This window comes from Streptopelia decaocto (genome assembly GCF_964273445.1).
Source record: "Streptopelia decaocto genome assembly, chromosome: 15".
Classification (NCBI taxonomy): domain Eukaryota; kingdom Metazoa; phylum Chordata; class Aves; order Columbiformes; family Columbidae; genus Streptopelia; species Streptopelia decaocto.
In genome coordinates, this window is record NC_138670.1 from 4,998,685 (window position 1) to 5,014,985 (window position 16,301).

The 16,301-nt window shown below is 46.5% G+C and overlaps 1 protein-coding gene across 11 annotated transcripts in view; it reads right to left on the reverse strand.

The window, feature by feature from the left end:
• ATXN2 (ataxin 2) overlaps positions 1-10,045 on the reverse strand; it is a 50,768-nt gene extending 40,723 nt beyond the window's left edge. For 7 of the 11 annotated variants that reach the window (XM_082066202.1, XM_082066201.1, XM_082066197.1 and 4 more), the window contains exons 1-5: positions 9,774-10,045; positions 2,914-2,950; positions 1,253-1,312; positions 483-554; positions 144-294 (exon numbers count right to left, since the gene is read on the reverse strand). In XM_082066202.1, the coding sequence (XP_081922328.1) occupies positions 144-294; positions 483-554; positions 1,253-1,312; positions 2,914-2,950; positions 9,774-9,895 (442 nt within the window). In that variant the 5' untranslated portion in view covers positions 9,896-10,045. The remainder of the gene's footprint in view (positions 1-143; positions 295-482; positions 555-1,252; positions 1,313-2,913; positions 2,951-9,773) is intronic. The other 4 variants (XM_082066203.1, XM_082066198.1, XM_082066200.1 and 1 more) reach the window with 1 other exon arrangement.
• Between the last annotated feature and the right edge of the window lie 6,256 nt (positions 10,046-16,301).

Consider the following 16,301-nt stretch of genomic DNA (forward strand, 5'->3'; position numbering starts at 1 on the left):
ACTTTAATGGGATATTTGAATGTGCTGCACTCATTAAGGATTCATAGTCTAAATGTGAATTTTAGTTTTTGGATCCTAAAGCATCTAAGTTGAAAATCTTGACTTATGATCTAAGATATAAATAGCTTTAAAAACAAGTATACCTCTTCTCGCATAATTGGTATCCATATCCTTAAAATGCACCATAACAAAATCTGAAGACTTGAACAAGATACTCTCTAGTATGTCTTCACGTTTTGGCCCCAAACTGGATTCTGCGGTCTTCCGATGAGCAGCATCAAGCACTAAATCACACTATTAGAGATATAAAAAGAATACACTAACTTAATGCACAATAAGCTACTCGATCACTTCACATACTTGCAAAAACAGACATTTACAACAGTCTGCAGAAATTAATCATATTCCCATTTTAAACAAACATTGATCATTCAGTATTAGGATCTTTTAAAAGAGGCAAGAGTAAAAATGAAAAAAATTACCTTAGGACTGTAGGTTTTAAAAACTCCTTCATATATACCACCATTTTTCACCTGTACTTCACATTTGGATCCCTAGAATGCAAGGAAAATGAAAAAAACAGCTTTCTAACAGCCTCACAAATGACACTTGACTCATTTTCTCCAAGATTCATTTCTTACTTAAGTGCAAATGTGTAAAATTACAGCTCAGTTTTCTTACGAATCTACTCATTCAACATTTGCCTATATATAAATACACCACTGTGTTCTGCAGATGCAAACAGCTGGATGTGTATCAAAATTTATTCTGAAGGGATTTAAAGATACACACAGAAGCATATTCGGTACTCACAAGACTCTTCAACAAATTCTCTGCACACGTGTGGGTACAACTAAGGATGAAGGCTCGGCCTGGACTCTAGCAGATGGGGGACAGCCTGCCTTATTTATTTTGGCATGTCAAGACTTGCCTTAAAATGTGGGGAGAAAGGCACATGGACTCATTTTATTTATCCATAATCTCTCTAAAGACAGAAAATTCAAAGTATGACCTGGGTATGACCAAAGTATGCACCGAATAAATTTGCTATACCTCTGCAAATAGTATCTGAACCCTTCCAAGCCAAAAATACAGAATAGCTACTACTGTGGTTCTTTACATTTCAATTTTGCAAAAGATGCCTACTGTTAAAGTTTAATATTCACTCAGTTATAACACAATTAGTGGACTAGTTAACAATTCTGTGTCACTATAGAAATGGTTCAGCCTCCTTCCAAACATGAAGACTTACAACAACTGACGTAAGTATGTGAACCATTCTCATGTTTGCATAGATGCCATCGAAAGAAATCTGAAAAACAAAAAAAATGTCATGAATGTATGAGAAACATTTGTAACAATTCAAAAAGCTAGTGCGTCAAAAATAATGCAGGCTTTCATCAGTACATACTAGTTCCTAGAAACATTGGTCCAAAATCTTAGTCAATATACACAGAACTTAGGTCACATAAGAATTCCAGAGGACTCTTACCTTTCTCTGATCATTAAGGATCTGAACACCTCTCCAAACAAGATAAGCATTACAAAGTGCCCCTAACGTCACTCAAGACGGAAATTCTGCTGGTTAAGTGAAGCCTGTGTGCAGACTCCTAACGGAAAAAGCCCTGCTAACATCCCTCACTCGTTGAGGAACCATCAACAGGATCAGGTACTTCATCGTGTGCTTTCAGGGCCTGCTGAACTACATCTTTTAATCTAACGCACCTGATTACATGCATTAACAGAAGCCGAAGTTGTCAAATCGTAGTGCCAAAGAGCTACAAAATACATCATAAAATTAGTCAAGAGTAATCCACTGTGGTATCAGAAGCTGAGATCCTCCAGTGGAGCTGACCAAGTATCAGCGGGTTGCTGGATGACACGCTCACGTAGGCAGACATGAAATGGTGAGGATGTCTGTGCAACAACTTCTATCTCCCTGTCAACCTCATGCTTGTGAAACAAGAGATGGTTAAACATGCAAAGACCTCACCATATTTTGAGCTTTTTAACTGACAGTGTATCTTTCAAACTGCCAGCTACACCATCCACTTACTCTTGCACGTTAGCCACCTTCCTGGCCTGAAAAGGCGTGTTTAAGGATACTCCTATGCTCAACACATAAAGACTAACACTTGCATGATGTCTAGTGTTTGCGTATGACCTTTTTCACCATCCCTCCTCAAAGCTTCTTTATTTTTACTGAAGAGTCTTGATATCTTCAATAAACATTTATGTGAGTAAACTGTAGTCCTTTGAAACCTCCCTACTTCTGCCCCATTCCCCAAAATTAGTCATCCTGGAAAACCAGGCCAATAACCAATTAGTAAATATTTGGTCAGTGTAGTTCCAAGATCCACTCTTTAAATCGAGATCCACACCTTTAGCTTTGATAAAATTATGTTCTACAAGTCAAGCAACACCTATACTTTAACAATACAAAGCCCTGACAGTAACTAAGGCTATACATTCAGGTTACTGATAATTCTGGGTTAGATATTTTATAGTAAAGCTAAACAATATTATTATTTTTATTTACATAGATGCTGTCTTACTGTCATCTGCTTAAGGGAGAAGCCTATGTCAAAGTCTTCAGAGAAGAAACAATTCAAAGGCATTGCCTTAAGTTAAATATTATCCGTATCTACAACTGCAAGAAAATGCAGACGATTTACATCAGCATAGTCAAAAGTTTAAGTGACCCCTCCCCCTTCCAGACTTATATGAATGCAAGATGCTACATCTTTAGAAAAGCATATCTCAGTTTAAAATATTCATCAAGGTATCAAAAGGAAAAAAATTGAGAGAATATTCCAGTATCTGCTATTCTTACATTGGTACTTGGGTTCACTGTTCTTAAGTTGTTTCCTGAGATCTAGGAAGCAGTACAATGAGGATAAAACATCAACTTACTGTAGGCTGAGGTGGTCCTTTGCCACTGCTGCGACCTCTGCAATTAAATACATACATGGGATTCGATTAGAAAAACTTATGAAACTGGTTAATTTCTTAACAAGTAAGAATTCAAAAACCCATCTTAATTTAGTGTTGAGAACGGGATCAGAGAAAACCAACATTCCCCTAGAGCAGAACTGAACAACTACAGGGCCCACCGCATATACCCTCCAAATTACTGAACTGCAGGCCAGTAATACTGGTTAGTAGGCAAGAGGGTTACCTAGAGTAAGGATAAAATAAGGAAAATACTAAGCCTATGTCATTATAAAAGTCCAAAAATATTACCTCTTAAGCAGAATCCTGTTACCAAAGCGAATTCCAAAACTTACTGGCACACAAACCCAAAACTCACTCTCAGCAGTCTCTTCTTTAAGACTAGAGGTTCAGCACATCATCACTGTCCATCTCATTAAGGGTGACCCAACTAACGAACCCATGCCACAAGCTGCAGAGGAACCCAGACCTCAAAGCCCGACCCAGAGAGCTGGCTTCTCACTACCATCCAAGGGAAACTCATTCCGTCCATCCCCTCAAAAACACTAACTCCTTTTAATGCAAATCTGTCCATGTGTAGCACTTGGGATACTTCAAGAAGCTTTTAAATTAACCTGTATGCTCTTAATACTCTGCAAACTGAGATGTAAGTCTGTGCCCTCTACCTCAGACATCCCAGTCCCAACAGTCTCCCTGCACTGCTGTGCCTTATTTCACAGTTATTGTCTTGTACCAAGAAGTCCTAGTTTCAAATACTTCTCGTAGTGATTTAGATTTGTATTACAACAACTTCAGGACTGCACACTGTAACGTGAGGCAAAATGAAGTCTTCTGTTCTACTAAAAAAAAAAAAAAATCAATTTTTAAAAGAGACCCACCTTACAGATGCACAACCATTTAATTAAAGAGGCTCAAAGAATCGTGTCTATGTTTCAAAATATCCAAACAACATTGTAATCTAAATCCGACTGAATGTCAGCTGCATGCAATTGCTTTTGAAAACACTACGCTGTGGTTGAACGCAACCTTGCTCTCAAAACAACATGCCCTTCTAAATAGGGCTGCTGAGTTAGTCATGAAATCAAAGGAACTTCTCCCAATGAACATACAGAGCCCTCCAATAAATTCTGCAGAAATAAGCAAGTCCATCAGAGAGCCATGAAAGGCCTCAATGAGGAAAAAATGAAAAAACAACAAACTATCACCTGACTTGTTTAAGAAAACAAGATTCTGACACAGAACCAGTCTCATACCGCATCACACACACCGATGACATTTGCCGATTGGCAATAACTGCACATTTCGATGTCTAGCTGACATTTTCAGAATACTTGCAGTGTACTAATGTCCTGAAAAAACCCTAATGCAAATAGCCTTTAATTACCTATCAGCCTTAACTTTCCATAAGGTAGCTTCAAAGAACTTCAGGCTTGCTCTGGAGACAAGCGTCACCATTTACCAAATGTGCCATTTGTCACATGGCTGCCTATAGCCCTTGGTGAACAAGGAACATAATTTTTGCGTAATATTCAGATGAATGATCCTCTTCTTTCTGAAAGTGATTTCACACAATGTGAAATAAAATGGAGGTATAGTCCAGTTCTCTTTTTTTTTTCCTTTTATTACAATCCGAAGTGTTAACAACACGGTCTTTCACAAAATGTGACCATTTTGACCATTTCTGTTCCCTCTATTGGTCTCAGAGACTTTAGAAGATACACCTTCCTACGTCAGCAATAGAAATGGTCAAAAGGGAAAGAGTTTGGTGGCTTTGAAATAGAATGCGCTCCCATTTTTAGTGACAAGTATTCTTAGAATTTAAATAACTGGGTTGCTAGACTGGTCAGAAAGTCTGGAGTATTCCCTTTAAGCATCAACCTGAGTGTTGCAGACTTTCCATCTCTTACCACATTTCCAAAATTACTGTTTCTGTCCACATTTCTGTAAGAAACAATCTGATTGTGCGCATCCACATTGGCAAGAGGTCCTAAGTTCTACCTCAGACCAAGAGTTAAGCCAATTCTACGTGCTATGTGATCGAACAGATATCTTTACAGACCTGACCTCTTGTTTTCCAGCTATAACTGTTAAATACAAACCATTAGAGAAAAGGAAAGACATTCACCAAGATGAAAAATGACAGATATTCACCAATTCTGTCAATGCTACAATTCAATCAAAACCGTGCCTATCTTCTGCTAAAACCAGGGCCACCAACTTGAGCTTTATATTCCAACAGGTGAAGGCTCAGGTTTAAACCTCTGACACATCTTTGATGCATCATATGAAAAAAATAACAGGACCTTTATGAAAGCAGAAAGGAGATGGTCTGTGACAGGAGTTTACCACCAGTTAAAACAGGAGAGTTACACTAAAAAATGGGGGTGAGGAAAACTAGAAGGGTCAGGAGCAATTCAGCACTGCTACCTAAAACCACATCTTGTTTACAGTAAGTATGGTAAAGAAAAAAATGCATTTTGTATTGCAGAAACATGGTTAAGGATAAGCCTGGGAAAAGGCACAGCAGTTTGGCAAATCCAATTTGTAAACCTTTTCCTTTGGGGTAGCAAAGTCACAAAGGCAGAAAAATGCTGCACCAGACAAAGTAACGACCAAGCAATTAAACTTAGTAGCCAACTCAGGCAGGGCAGCAGTTACACCTTGTGTCAAAGTCTCCATAAGTGCTTAATCCCAAACGCTGCACAATAAACATGTTTCCTCAGCAGCAACTTGCAATTTTTTTTTCTATTTTTTATGAGCATTTACTATCCTATTCCTCAGCATCCCGTACCTCCCACCCTAATGTTTACATGCCAAGTAGAGCATTTGTATAAGCAAAACAAGGTCACACATTTATATTTTTCCAGTTAAGTGAAAACTAATGCAAGGGACACGAGTCTTTCCAGGATGTGAAAGTAAATCTGGGATTTTCTCTCCAGCAGCATCTTCCCTTTGAGACTAAGAAACAAATGCAACCATCCTGCAATTAATGGCTGGAGCAGAACTGCAACTACAGACTGTTGAATTTAGCAGAGTGAATAGATGTTTCTGGAGCACTAGCTGACATTACTACAGCTCTGAAAACAACTTTACAGGATACTCCAAAGAACTTTCCTTACAACTGCAGGTAAATTCTTCTACAGGAGAAATCAGAAGCACCAAGTGCAGTATTTGTCTGTATAAGGCAAATAAATCAAAGCTGTCAAGTTAAGATTATATGGGAGGTCCAGGAGCATTGTTTTCTGCAGTTTTTTTCCCCAATGCTGACATCAATAATGTCAGCTCCTGCCTTCTTACAAGATGACAACTTCTATAGCATCTGAATATGTCAGTAACCTGACTCAAGTCTGACCCGGTGCACACCTGCGACCTGTTGATAGGCTTAATTTTGGAAGAACTTTCTTCATATATGTTGCCACAAATTAGCTTTTAAATTAAAACTCACTCAAAAGTGAGTATATAATATCACACTGAGAAGCATTAACAGCAATAAGGGAAGAGACCTACAGGTTGTCCATTCATGTTGCTCAGCAGTTTAGTGCGGTTGCATTAAATCCGACACAAAGATGTTAGAACAAACTAGAAAAACTCTGAATGGCGCGTGTGACCAAAACTCCAGAACAGTCACTTCCAGTGCACCAGCACTCAACATTCCCCACTACTTCTGTCTGAACAGAACCGACACCTCTCTTCTACCCTTTACCTAAGCCTTTAGTTGGGCTAATAAAAAAGGATGTTAAGGAAATAGGAAAATAAGAATAGGCAAGAAGCGTTGAGTCTCAAAAGCAAACTATGCAACACGGGATCATTTCAGTTTTAATTTCTTAATGGACAAAGCCATTTATAAAAGACAGTAACTTACAGTATTCCTAAGGGACTCCCCAAGTCCAGTTAGGCAAGAAAGTTACCAAATAAAAAGGAAAAAGACCTTCTGCCATAATAGTAACTAGACTCATAACCATCTAAAACCTGAGTCTGGGGTGTTTTCCCTTCAAACAAAATAACAATGGGAAAAAATTGATAACCAGAAAGGATGCAGTGCTTGCAGGAATGCGAGGGCAGATGCAGCTTTCAATCACAGACAGCTAACCTTCCTGTGCTTGGCTAAGGGTAAAACAGAACTAAAACACAAAAAGCAGATATTAGATAATGTTTTGCCCAGCACAGCAGAGCAGGTTTGTGTCCGAGGTCCACGTTTTCTGCAGCTGCAGTTCAACATACTGTCGGCATCACCCCTAAAGCCCCATTTCTCAGCTGCCATTTTGCACGTGCAGTTGCTATTAAACAAATGCAGCGTTTTACTTAGTGCCTCTTTATTTAAAAAAAAAAAAAAGTATTAATCCTTCTTGTTTGTTCCTCTTGAGCACCTTTAAAGATACCTTCATTTGTGATGTTTCCCCTTATGTAGAAGAAATTAATAATATGAAAAGAAATCCTAAAATGTCCTTTTTTTCATGAGATTTTACCTTTCCTAATACAAAATACATATACCCATCATTATGAAACCACAGAAAAAAACATAGTGAGCAAAGTTGACCTTACCCGCACTATCAGACGTGCAAGGACCAGGTGCTCAGCCCAATTATGTCTTACAGTAATGAACACACAGCAGAAAATTAGTGCCCCGACAGTTAACTATCAATGAGCTTGCCACCCAAAGCTAAGCCTTGCCAAGCAACTTAGCCATGAAAAAGTAACATTCTTTTGTATCTCAGGAAGATAAGAGAGAACGCAAGTGCTGCAGGGAAATGAGCTGCTAGGACGAAACCTTGGCATAAATGGAGATGTTTCAGTTTCTATTAAACAATATAATGCTTCAAATTGAAAACAAGATGCAGGCCTGCTAAAAAACAATTTGATTTTTCAAACAGAAAAGCCACTCAGCTTTTCATTTGCGTGAATGGATTTGCAGCATGGACCAACTCTGAATTTGTACTCCCAAAAAGACAAGACTTTTCTTTAGGACAGCCAAGGGAGAAGTTCTCTGAAGGTGCTCCATGGGGCTCCATCAGCCCAGGGACTGGGATTTTACTGACCCTTCACTCAGAAATAACTTGAAAAACTGATCAACAAAAAAGAGATACGAACACCTCTGGGGGAACATGTCAGTTGTTTGGCAGCCCCACTAGAACTCCCTAAGGTAGGGAGTTCTGAAGTGGAATTTATCCAACAAAACTGGAAAAGCAACGCTGGCAGGAGAAATCCCATGGCTTTAATCTTTAAATTTGGGAAACTGAAGCTTGCATCCCCTAATCTACACAGTCAAGTGCTCACCATCATACTGAATTTTAAAAAATAAAGCTGTAGGTTTTGTTGCCCTTCACGTTAACCTCTACAGTGCCACTGTGTGTTGGCAGGGACAACTGTTCAGGCAAAACACAGTAAACGTCATGTTCAATCTAAACAGCCATATGTAAAAAACTATTAAATCATTGCAATGAAGTGCTGAAATATTGTTGTTGTTATTTATTTCGTCCTTTTCAACCCTACCCAAGCTTTTCCACTTACAGTTACACAAACTGGTAACAGAGTAAAATTCTGTTTCCAGTGATGTACAACAATGGGACCACTGTAAATTCTGTTTTATTGCCAATACACACAACTGACCAAGAATAAAAGTCGAGTTAAAGAACAAGATGAATAAAACTTGAGACTGCTGTGACTATGACCTTCAAAACTGTTACTGTCCTGCTTTGATTGTTAGTTATGACCCCCACAGCACTGGAAAAATTGATAACAAAAGTTGTGGGGTTTTTTGGTTGTTTGTTTTGGGTTTTTTTCCCCCTCAAATATGTATGAATTTGTAGAGCTAATGCTCTCCAAGCAGGATCAATCAATCTTCCCGAGGCAGCAGGGGACAGTGGGGCCTCCGCAGCGAGCGTGGGGAGGGGGAGATGCGGGAGGAGGAGATGCGGGAGGGGGTTGTGAACCTGCTGCAAACCCCCGGCTCCTCGCCCCAAAAATCTCTGAAAAAAGGCGAAGCTGTGCTTGGAACCACCATCCACCGCCGAGGCCTGAGCGCTCCTGCGGCCTCCCTTCCCGCGAGAATTTTATTGCGATTTCAATTAAAAAAAAAAAAAATATATATATATATATATTTATAAAATGTATTTTTAAATAAAAAATAACCGGCGGTGAGCCGAAGGCGCTGCAGCGCAAGCGGCCTCCGCCGACTTCCACAACGCTGCCCCCTCCCCCGCCGGGGACGAACCCGCCGGCCCCGCGGCCGCCGCCATCGCGGCCGCTCCGTTCCCGCCGCCACCGGCCCCCCGCGCACGTGCGGCCGCCGGTTACGGCCCCTCGGCCCCGCCGCCCCCCGCCTCCCCCCCCCCCCCCCGCTCCGCCGCCTCCTCAGCAGGCGGGTCACGTTGGCCCGGGGGAAGCGGCGCCCCCCGCCCCCGCCGCAGGCCCCGCCAGGCCGCAGGGGGCTTCGCCCGCCGCGGTAATTCCAGTTCCCGCCGTGCCCTCCGCCGTCCCCGGCCGCCTGAAGGGCACCGGCCGCGGCCTGGCCTCGCGGCCTCTCCCCGGCGGCACTGCGGAACCGGCGGGCCCCTCGGCGGGCCTGCGTGTGCCCCGCCCGCCGCCATGCCGGCTCCCGCCCCGCCGGGCGGAGCCCCCCGCGCCGGGCCGGGCCGCGCTCCCCGCCATGCAGCAGGCCCCGCTCCCCCTCCCGGCCGCGCCGCCGCCCATGGAGGCCGGTGCGGGGGGGGGGGGGGAGGGGAGGGGGGCGAAGGGGGAGGGGGAGCGGCGCCCGCGCCCGGCTCCCCGCGGCGGGGCCAAGGCCAAGGCCGGGGTCGGCCCAGCCGCCGCCGCGCACCCACCTGCCCATGTTCTGCCTCCCGCCGCCCGCGGCTGACGGGAGGCCGGGGCCGCCGCCGCCGCCGGGGGGCTTGCGGTTGTTGCCGGCGGCCTGCGCCGCCGCCGCCGCTTGCTTGAGGGACATGACGAGGGGAGAGGGCCGGGGCTGCGCGCCGGGGCTGGGCGAGGGCCGGTCCACGGGGCCTCGCTGCGCTGGCGGGGCCGGGGCGCCGCTGAGCTCGGCCGGTTGCTCCCAAACAGTGCGAGCGGGGCGGAGGGAGCGAGCGCGGCGCGGAGGGATCCGCGGAGGAAGGAGGGGGGGGAGGAAGGCCGGACCGGGCCGGCGGCTGAGGGGAACGGCGGGGCTGAGAGGCACGGCAGTCGCCCCCACCGCCTCTCGGGTGCCCCCGCGGCGGCTGCGGGATGGCGGCGGAGCGGGGGGCGGCGAGGCGGAGGCGCGGAGCGGGCGGCAGGCGCGGACTCTTTACGGGAAGTCGGAGGGCGCCGCGGCGGTGCTGCGGCGGGTGAAGGGGCGGAGGCGGAGAGGGGAGGGGGACACGTGAGGCGGCGGCGCGGGACGGCGGCAGCTCCCGCCGCAGCCCCGGCCCCGCGGAGGGGAGGGGACGGGCCCCGCGGGGCTGTGAGGCCCCCGCGGGCGGAGCCCCCACTGTCCTCAAAGCTCCCCTCGCCTTCCCCAGTCGCCCGCCGTAGCTGCAAGGACAAACCCGAACCCGTGTCAGCGGGGCGGCCAGCCCCGGTGCGGGCGGCCCCTGAGGGGAGCGTTCCCCCTCCCGGCAGCCCTGGGTTGCGGCCTCAGCTGCGGGCCGGCCCGCGGGCCGAGGCCTGGTCGGGGCAGAGGGGGACGGGGCCACCCAGCCCGGGCCTGCTGCTGCCCGCCCGGCCCCGCAGAGGCCCCGCTGGGCCCGGCAGCGCATCGTTTAAAAAAAACAGACACGGAGAGACACCAAAATCCAAGGGAAAAAAAAAAAAAAAAATGGCCGAGGCGCTGAGCAGCTGTGAGAGGCGCCATGGAGAACCCCGGCCCTGCCGCCAACCGCAGATCCCGAAGCGCAGCCCATCGCCCTCCTCCTCCTCCGGCAGCCCGCGGCGAGGCAAGATGGGGCCCAGGGCATCGCACAGCCCTGCTCACAACAACGGGAACCTGGGGTACGCAGGGGCTGCCTTCCCCCCCCCATAAATTGCTGCAGACCAAACTAATTAAAATTTGCATTACACTGGTAGAAATGGAATATTTGAAGCCTGAGATGCCAGGTTTCCCATCACTGTTACCTATCCACCATCACCAGGCTTCCTGCAGCAATCACAGGCGCAGCGACTCTGGTTCTGCTGTGTTCGTGGTACCTGCTTTCCCCGGAGCGGTGATTTCACCAGCTCACAGCGACACATAAACATAAAACCTGGACTCTCCTGTTGATAAAAAAAAAAAAAATCAATGTACATATAGGATTAGTAAGAGCAGATGTAACTTGAAAACCAAGAGCTAAATTGATTTATAGCCATGGTTACTCAAAATGCTCAGCGTTTAATCTATTCATAGAAACGCTCTAGAAATCCCCCAGGATTCAAATGTAATAAAAAGGAGCGGTGCTCTTAGGCAGGCATTATTTATACACCTTGCTTGTAAAGCAACAGCTTTCCCATGCGGTTGGAAGAGTTGTGGGTGGCAACATGCAATGGTAAAAAGATAACAAGATACTTAACAGCTTGCTTAAATTAGCATTTTCCCTACACTTTTGACTGTTAAACTGCTTGTTTTGTTTTACCTTACAGGCCCAGATAACCTCGCGGTTAATATACTAGCTGAAATGGGTGCCACACAAAGAGATTTTCCATGGAAAAATACTTGCCCTAATCACAGCCAGCAGTTTGAAGGAAACTACGGTTTTCAGTCACTTTAGTGAATTCACAAGACCATTTCTGATTTTACAGCCACAGAACTGAGAGAGGTTATTCAGGATTTCTACCAAACGAGAGTTTCTGTAGGAGACACTGGCACCTGCAGAGCTGAAGACGGCTCATGCTACCAAGTTTTGGGGCCATTTACTGTAAAAATCAGCAGCCTGCTTCACTGCACGTGATGGCATAACTGACATTACCTAAGAGAAGCTTAGGAAAGACCTTTTTTTAAAAAAAAATAATATATATATATATATACACACACATAAAACCAATTAGCATGTAAGCCCTTACATTTAACCCATCTTTAGGGTACTGTTTCTATATTTTGTCTATACATTTTGTTGGTCCTACTGGGCTTCAAGCAGACTCCCTCCAAGTGCTACCCCAACAGGGGAAATGCAGCAGGAAAAGAACTTGAAGAGTCAAAATCTGCCTTGAAACTACCTCCAGTCAGCCACAGCTCGCAAGGATCCCTTCCTCAGTCGTGTGCTTCGTCAGTGTGCTTTGCGTTTTAAACTAAAGTCACCAAAAAAAAAGCACAAGAAGTCTGATAAGAGACTGAGTATAATGTATCCAGCTCACTTAATAGTTGGGTTTTTTTAAAGGACATTACTTCAATGCTTTTTTCAGCTAAGAATGTTTACAGAGCACAGCAATTAGTCACTATTTATGGGGCTAAAGGTTAAGAACTATTAAAGAGCCTGCAGCGGTTTGAAGTGGCAGCCACGCCGGGGGGGTCCTGCTGGCAAAGAGGGAGCCCTTGATGTTCAAGGATGTCAAAAAAATACAGAAGTAAGTTCCACAGGCAGAGATGGTTTCTAAGACATGAAATAAAGTACATTTGGGGGTAACATGTGCTTGAAAAAGCCGTATATGAATAAGACTCATGTTCACGTCTGCAGGAATGACTCAAGGGCAGGTGCAGTTTGACTTGTTTTCTTCTTCAATGTATTCCTTGTTTTGTTAAGCTCTGTTTGGCTTTCGTTGGTCCCTCCCTTTTTTGTTTGTTGAGCATCTTTGTAAAAAAACACATGAAAAGCAAATATAGAAGTGACCAAATTAAAATAGACCACTGAAGAACCTGCAGGTTGGTTTTGGAATGCTGCTCCTCACCTTCCTGCTGCAGTGAACTGCCCAAAGCTCCAGCGTGATGAGAATAACCTGGTGTTACGGCACATCGCTCCCTTTGCTTCACATGCAAACAGCTCTTCTTTGTTAGCCCACCATTTCAAACACTCTGTATTTATTACTTTATGCTTTGGCTCTATCAATTTCTCCCTTTTTTGGCTATTTCCTGCTATTATTTTGGTTGCAGATGCAGTTGTGACAAAGAACCAATGGTGGGTGCAGAGGTCTGGCTGTAGAAGTGTTGAGGATTCAAATTTACCTGCTCCATGGTCAAGAAAGAAAAGCAACAATTTCTGATGGAGAGTCAGGCTCTGTTTTGCCCTTTCTGTCCACGCTCCAGGTTCGAGCTGCTCTTTTTCCAGATGACTATTTTCATTCAGATTCCTGACTCCGTGTGCAGGCTGCATTTGCATACGGAGCTGAATGAGGCTGATAACATCATTACTTACCAGGAAGTGCTACATGATGTAACATTTCCTGGATCTGAGCTGCCGGTAGGTGTTGGGCTCTTCCTTGAGCTACCCAGGGTGATTCTCAACAGCATTCAACAAGATAAAACACGCACGTCTGCGGAGGGACAACCGGCATGCAGTGTTTATTTAAGGTGAAATCAGCTGCTAGAGAAGCTCAGACAACTGAGGATTTTTACACAAGTCTTTTCTGTTCCTTGAAGAATTCAGTCTTCCACTCCCATTCTCCCCAACCCTGTTCTTGGAGGCCAAAACTTTGTGAGCAGCGCTATGGGCACAGGGATTTCCAAAGACATTAGGAAAACAAATCAGGTACTCCAGCAAATGAGCAGCACTTCCCAGAGATACGGTGTTATCTGCAGTTTGAACTGATGAACGCACTCCTGGCCGAACCAGAGAGGTACGTACACCACAACGAGCAAAACCACAGCCCAAACTCCAACCTGACCTGCCTGCCCCTGCCTTTCCTCCTGCCCCAGCGTCCCCTCATCACCTGCAGACCCTCGGGTTGGCAGCTCAGCTCTGAGCAGAGACCAGCTCCCTTCAGATCCAGTTTTTGATCCGCACTTGCACTTTTATCGCTATTTCTTCCCAATTTCTCTCAGCCCACCAGCTGGGTTCAGGCAGGAATGACGGACACACCAGCTGCTGCTCCTGCAGCCAACAGGAGGTGAAGGGAAATGTCAATGTCCACAGAGCTCAGGAGAGACATACACAAGTGCCAGAGCTTGTTTCACCTATAACCAACATTCTAGTGAACCTTGCTCTCCATTTCCATTGGCCTCAGACACTGAACAAGGGCATTTCCTTCCTCGGGCAGCAAAGCCACAGGACCTATACAGCAACGCTGTAGCTCTGTAGCAATTGTTTTGGGACAGAGCTGTGAACTGGAAGCCACCAACTCTGCCCATCAAACTGCCAGGCAACCTTCAACCAAGCACTTTAAGCTTTTGGATTCCGCATTTTTTACAAAAGAGAAGGGGAAACCCAGCCTTGCTCCAGCTAAGCAGCAGCAGCACACAAAGCAATCGTTATGCCAAGATTTAGCTCTTAAATCCCTCAAGATCTGGTGCTCACAGGGCAGAAACAACCTTTGCCTCCCCACCTCGGCGAGCTGTACCTCAGCATTTCCCAGGCACAGCCACAGACCCACCAATACCCGTCCTCTCCCCGGCCATTCACTCAGACAGACATGCCAACCAGACAGCCAGTTGCCATGGCATTTTTTCCCCCTACAGACAGATGTCCATTAAAAACCCAGTCAGCCTCAGGTTTGCTTCACAGAGCAGCTTTCAGTTATTATTACCAGCCCGCAAGGAATTTCCACTGTGCCCCTTCACCTCAGATGTTTCGATCCACTTCAGGATTAATCCCTGGGGATTAGAAGGAAACTACTGCAGAACAGGCATAGGTACATTCAAAGGACAAATTCAGGATTACAATCTCGTTTTATGTTTTTGACAGATGACGGCCACCTGACCACATTTGGAAAGGGTTGGATTTGTTACCTCTGCCGCTCTTTCCCTTGTTCACTAAGACTCTGGGCTAAAATCATTCAGGCAAATTGGAAGCAAGATGCAGAACTTTCCCCTCTCCTCCGGCACATTACACCTGGGCCTCAGATCCAGGATTTTGGCTTCAGGAGGATCCTGCCAGTCCCAGCCAGGAGCATCACCAGAGCCTCCATCCCTAGGGAAGGGACTCCCACCCCTCCGGTACAGCCAAGCGCTTCCAGCAAACGCCCATGCGTGCAGGAGCCTCGTCTTCCTTGGTTATGAGGCCACATTTTTATTTAAGATTGGAAAAAGAGCTGGATGGATTCCACCCGCCCCCTCAGCCCATCCCGCCTGCAGTGGGGGCCAAGGGCTGGTCCGAGGGGTCCCTCAGGAAAGGCGGGGGAGCTTCCTACCGCATCACCAGCATCTCGGCAGGGCTGAGCTTCAGAGGGAACGGCCAGGGATTTTTATTTGGATGGTAACTGCTAAATGCATGAGAACTGGACGCTGAAATTTAACTATACGGTGAAATTAGTTTTCTTTGCTAATAAGACAACTGCTAAAGAAACCCTCTCGATGATATCCAGGGAGGGATCTCCCCTCTCACGCCTCAGTTTCAACCTGGCAGGGCTTCTAACGTGTTCTTCCTCTGGGCTGCGGCACTGGGGAGACGTAAACCTTCTGCGTGGGAGCTGACATTTTGGAGGCATTATTGCAGCCCTGCATCCCGGCTGCTCGCAGCGAGTTTTCCACAGGAGTCTGTGTCTTCCAGGGAGCCAAAAGCCACTGATTCAGCCGTAGGAACGAGAGCTCGTCATAGCTCAGCGAACCAGCCGGCTCCAAACGTGTACCCAGGCGCGGGGTCCCGAGAGAGCCCTCCCTTCCAGGCTCGGACTTACTTCCCAACACGAAGCGTTTGGATTCCTCCTCTTGGTTACAGCTAGCGCAGCTGCAAATATGATCAAAAATATCTAATCCTCTTAGCTGCTTCTGCAGCTCGACTGCAATTGCCGCAGAGGAAAATGCTGTGATTTCGGCGCGCTGCCCGCGTTCCCACATGGCTGCCTCTAAACCTCGGCTTTTACACCAGTGCTCGGTTCTCCCCGGTGATTTCTTGAAGGAGGAGGCAGCGTTTGGCTCCTTGCGATGAAGCCGCAGGAGTATGAGAGCGAGGGGTGGAGGCCTGGAGCTCCCAGGGCTCCTTCCCTGAGCACGCAGGATCCAGTTGGGATTTCTTCCTTGCTCCGGTAAAGCCAGAGCATGTTCAAAAGCTGCCAAGGAAAATTCCTTGGGAAAATAACCCTCTTTACTCCTCATGCAGCCCCTGTACTTGCAGAGGGAAACTCTTGGCACAGCTGTGCTGGACAGGACCAGCCGGCTCCCCCTCCATCGTCACGAGGCCGCAGGCTGCAGCAGCATCCCCGTCTCCTGCAGACACCTCCAGCTCACCCAGCTCGCTCAGCTGCATCTCCTGCTCGGCAAATCCAGCCCTCACAGAAGGTTTTCCAACCAAGACTCCACATAGACCACCATGGAT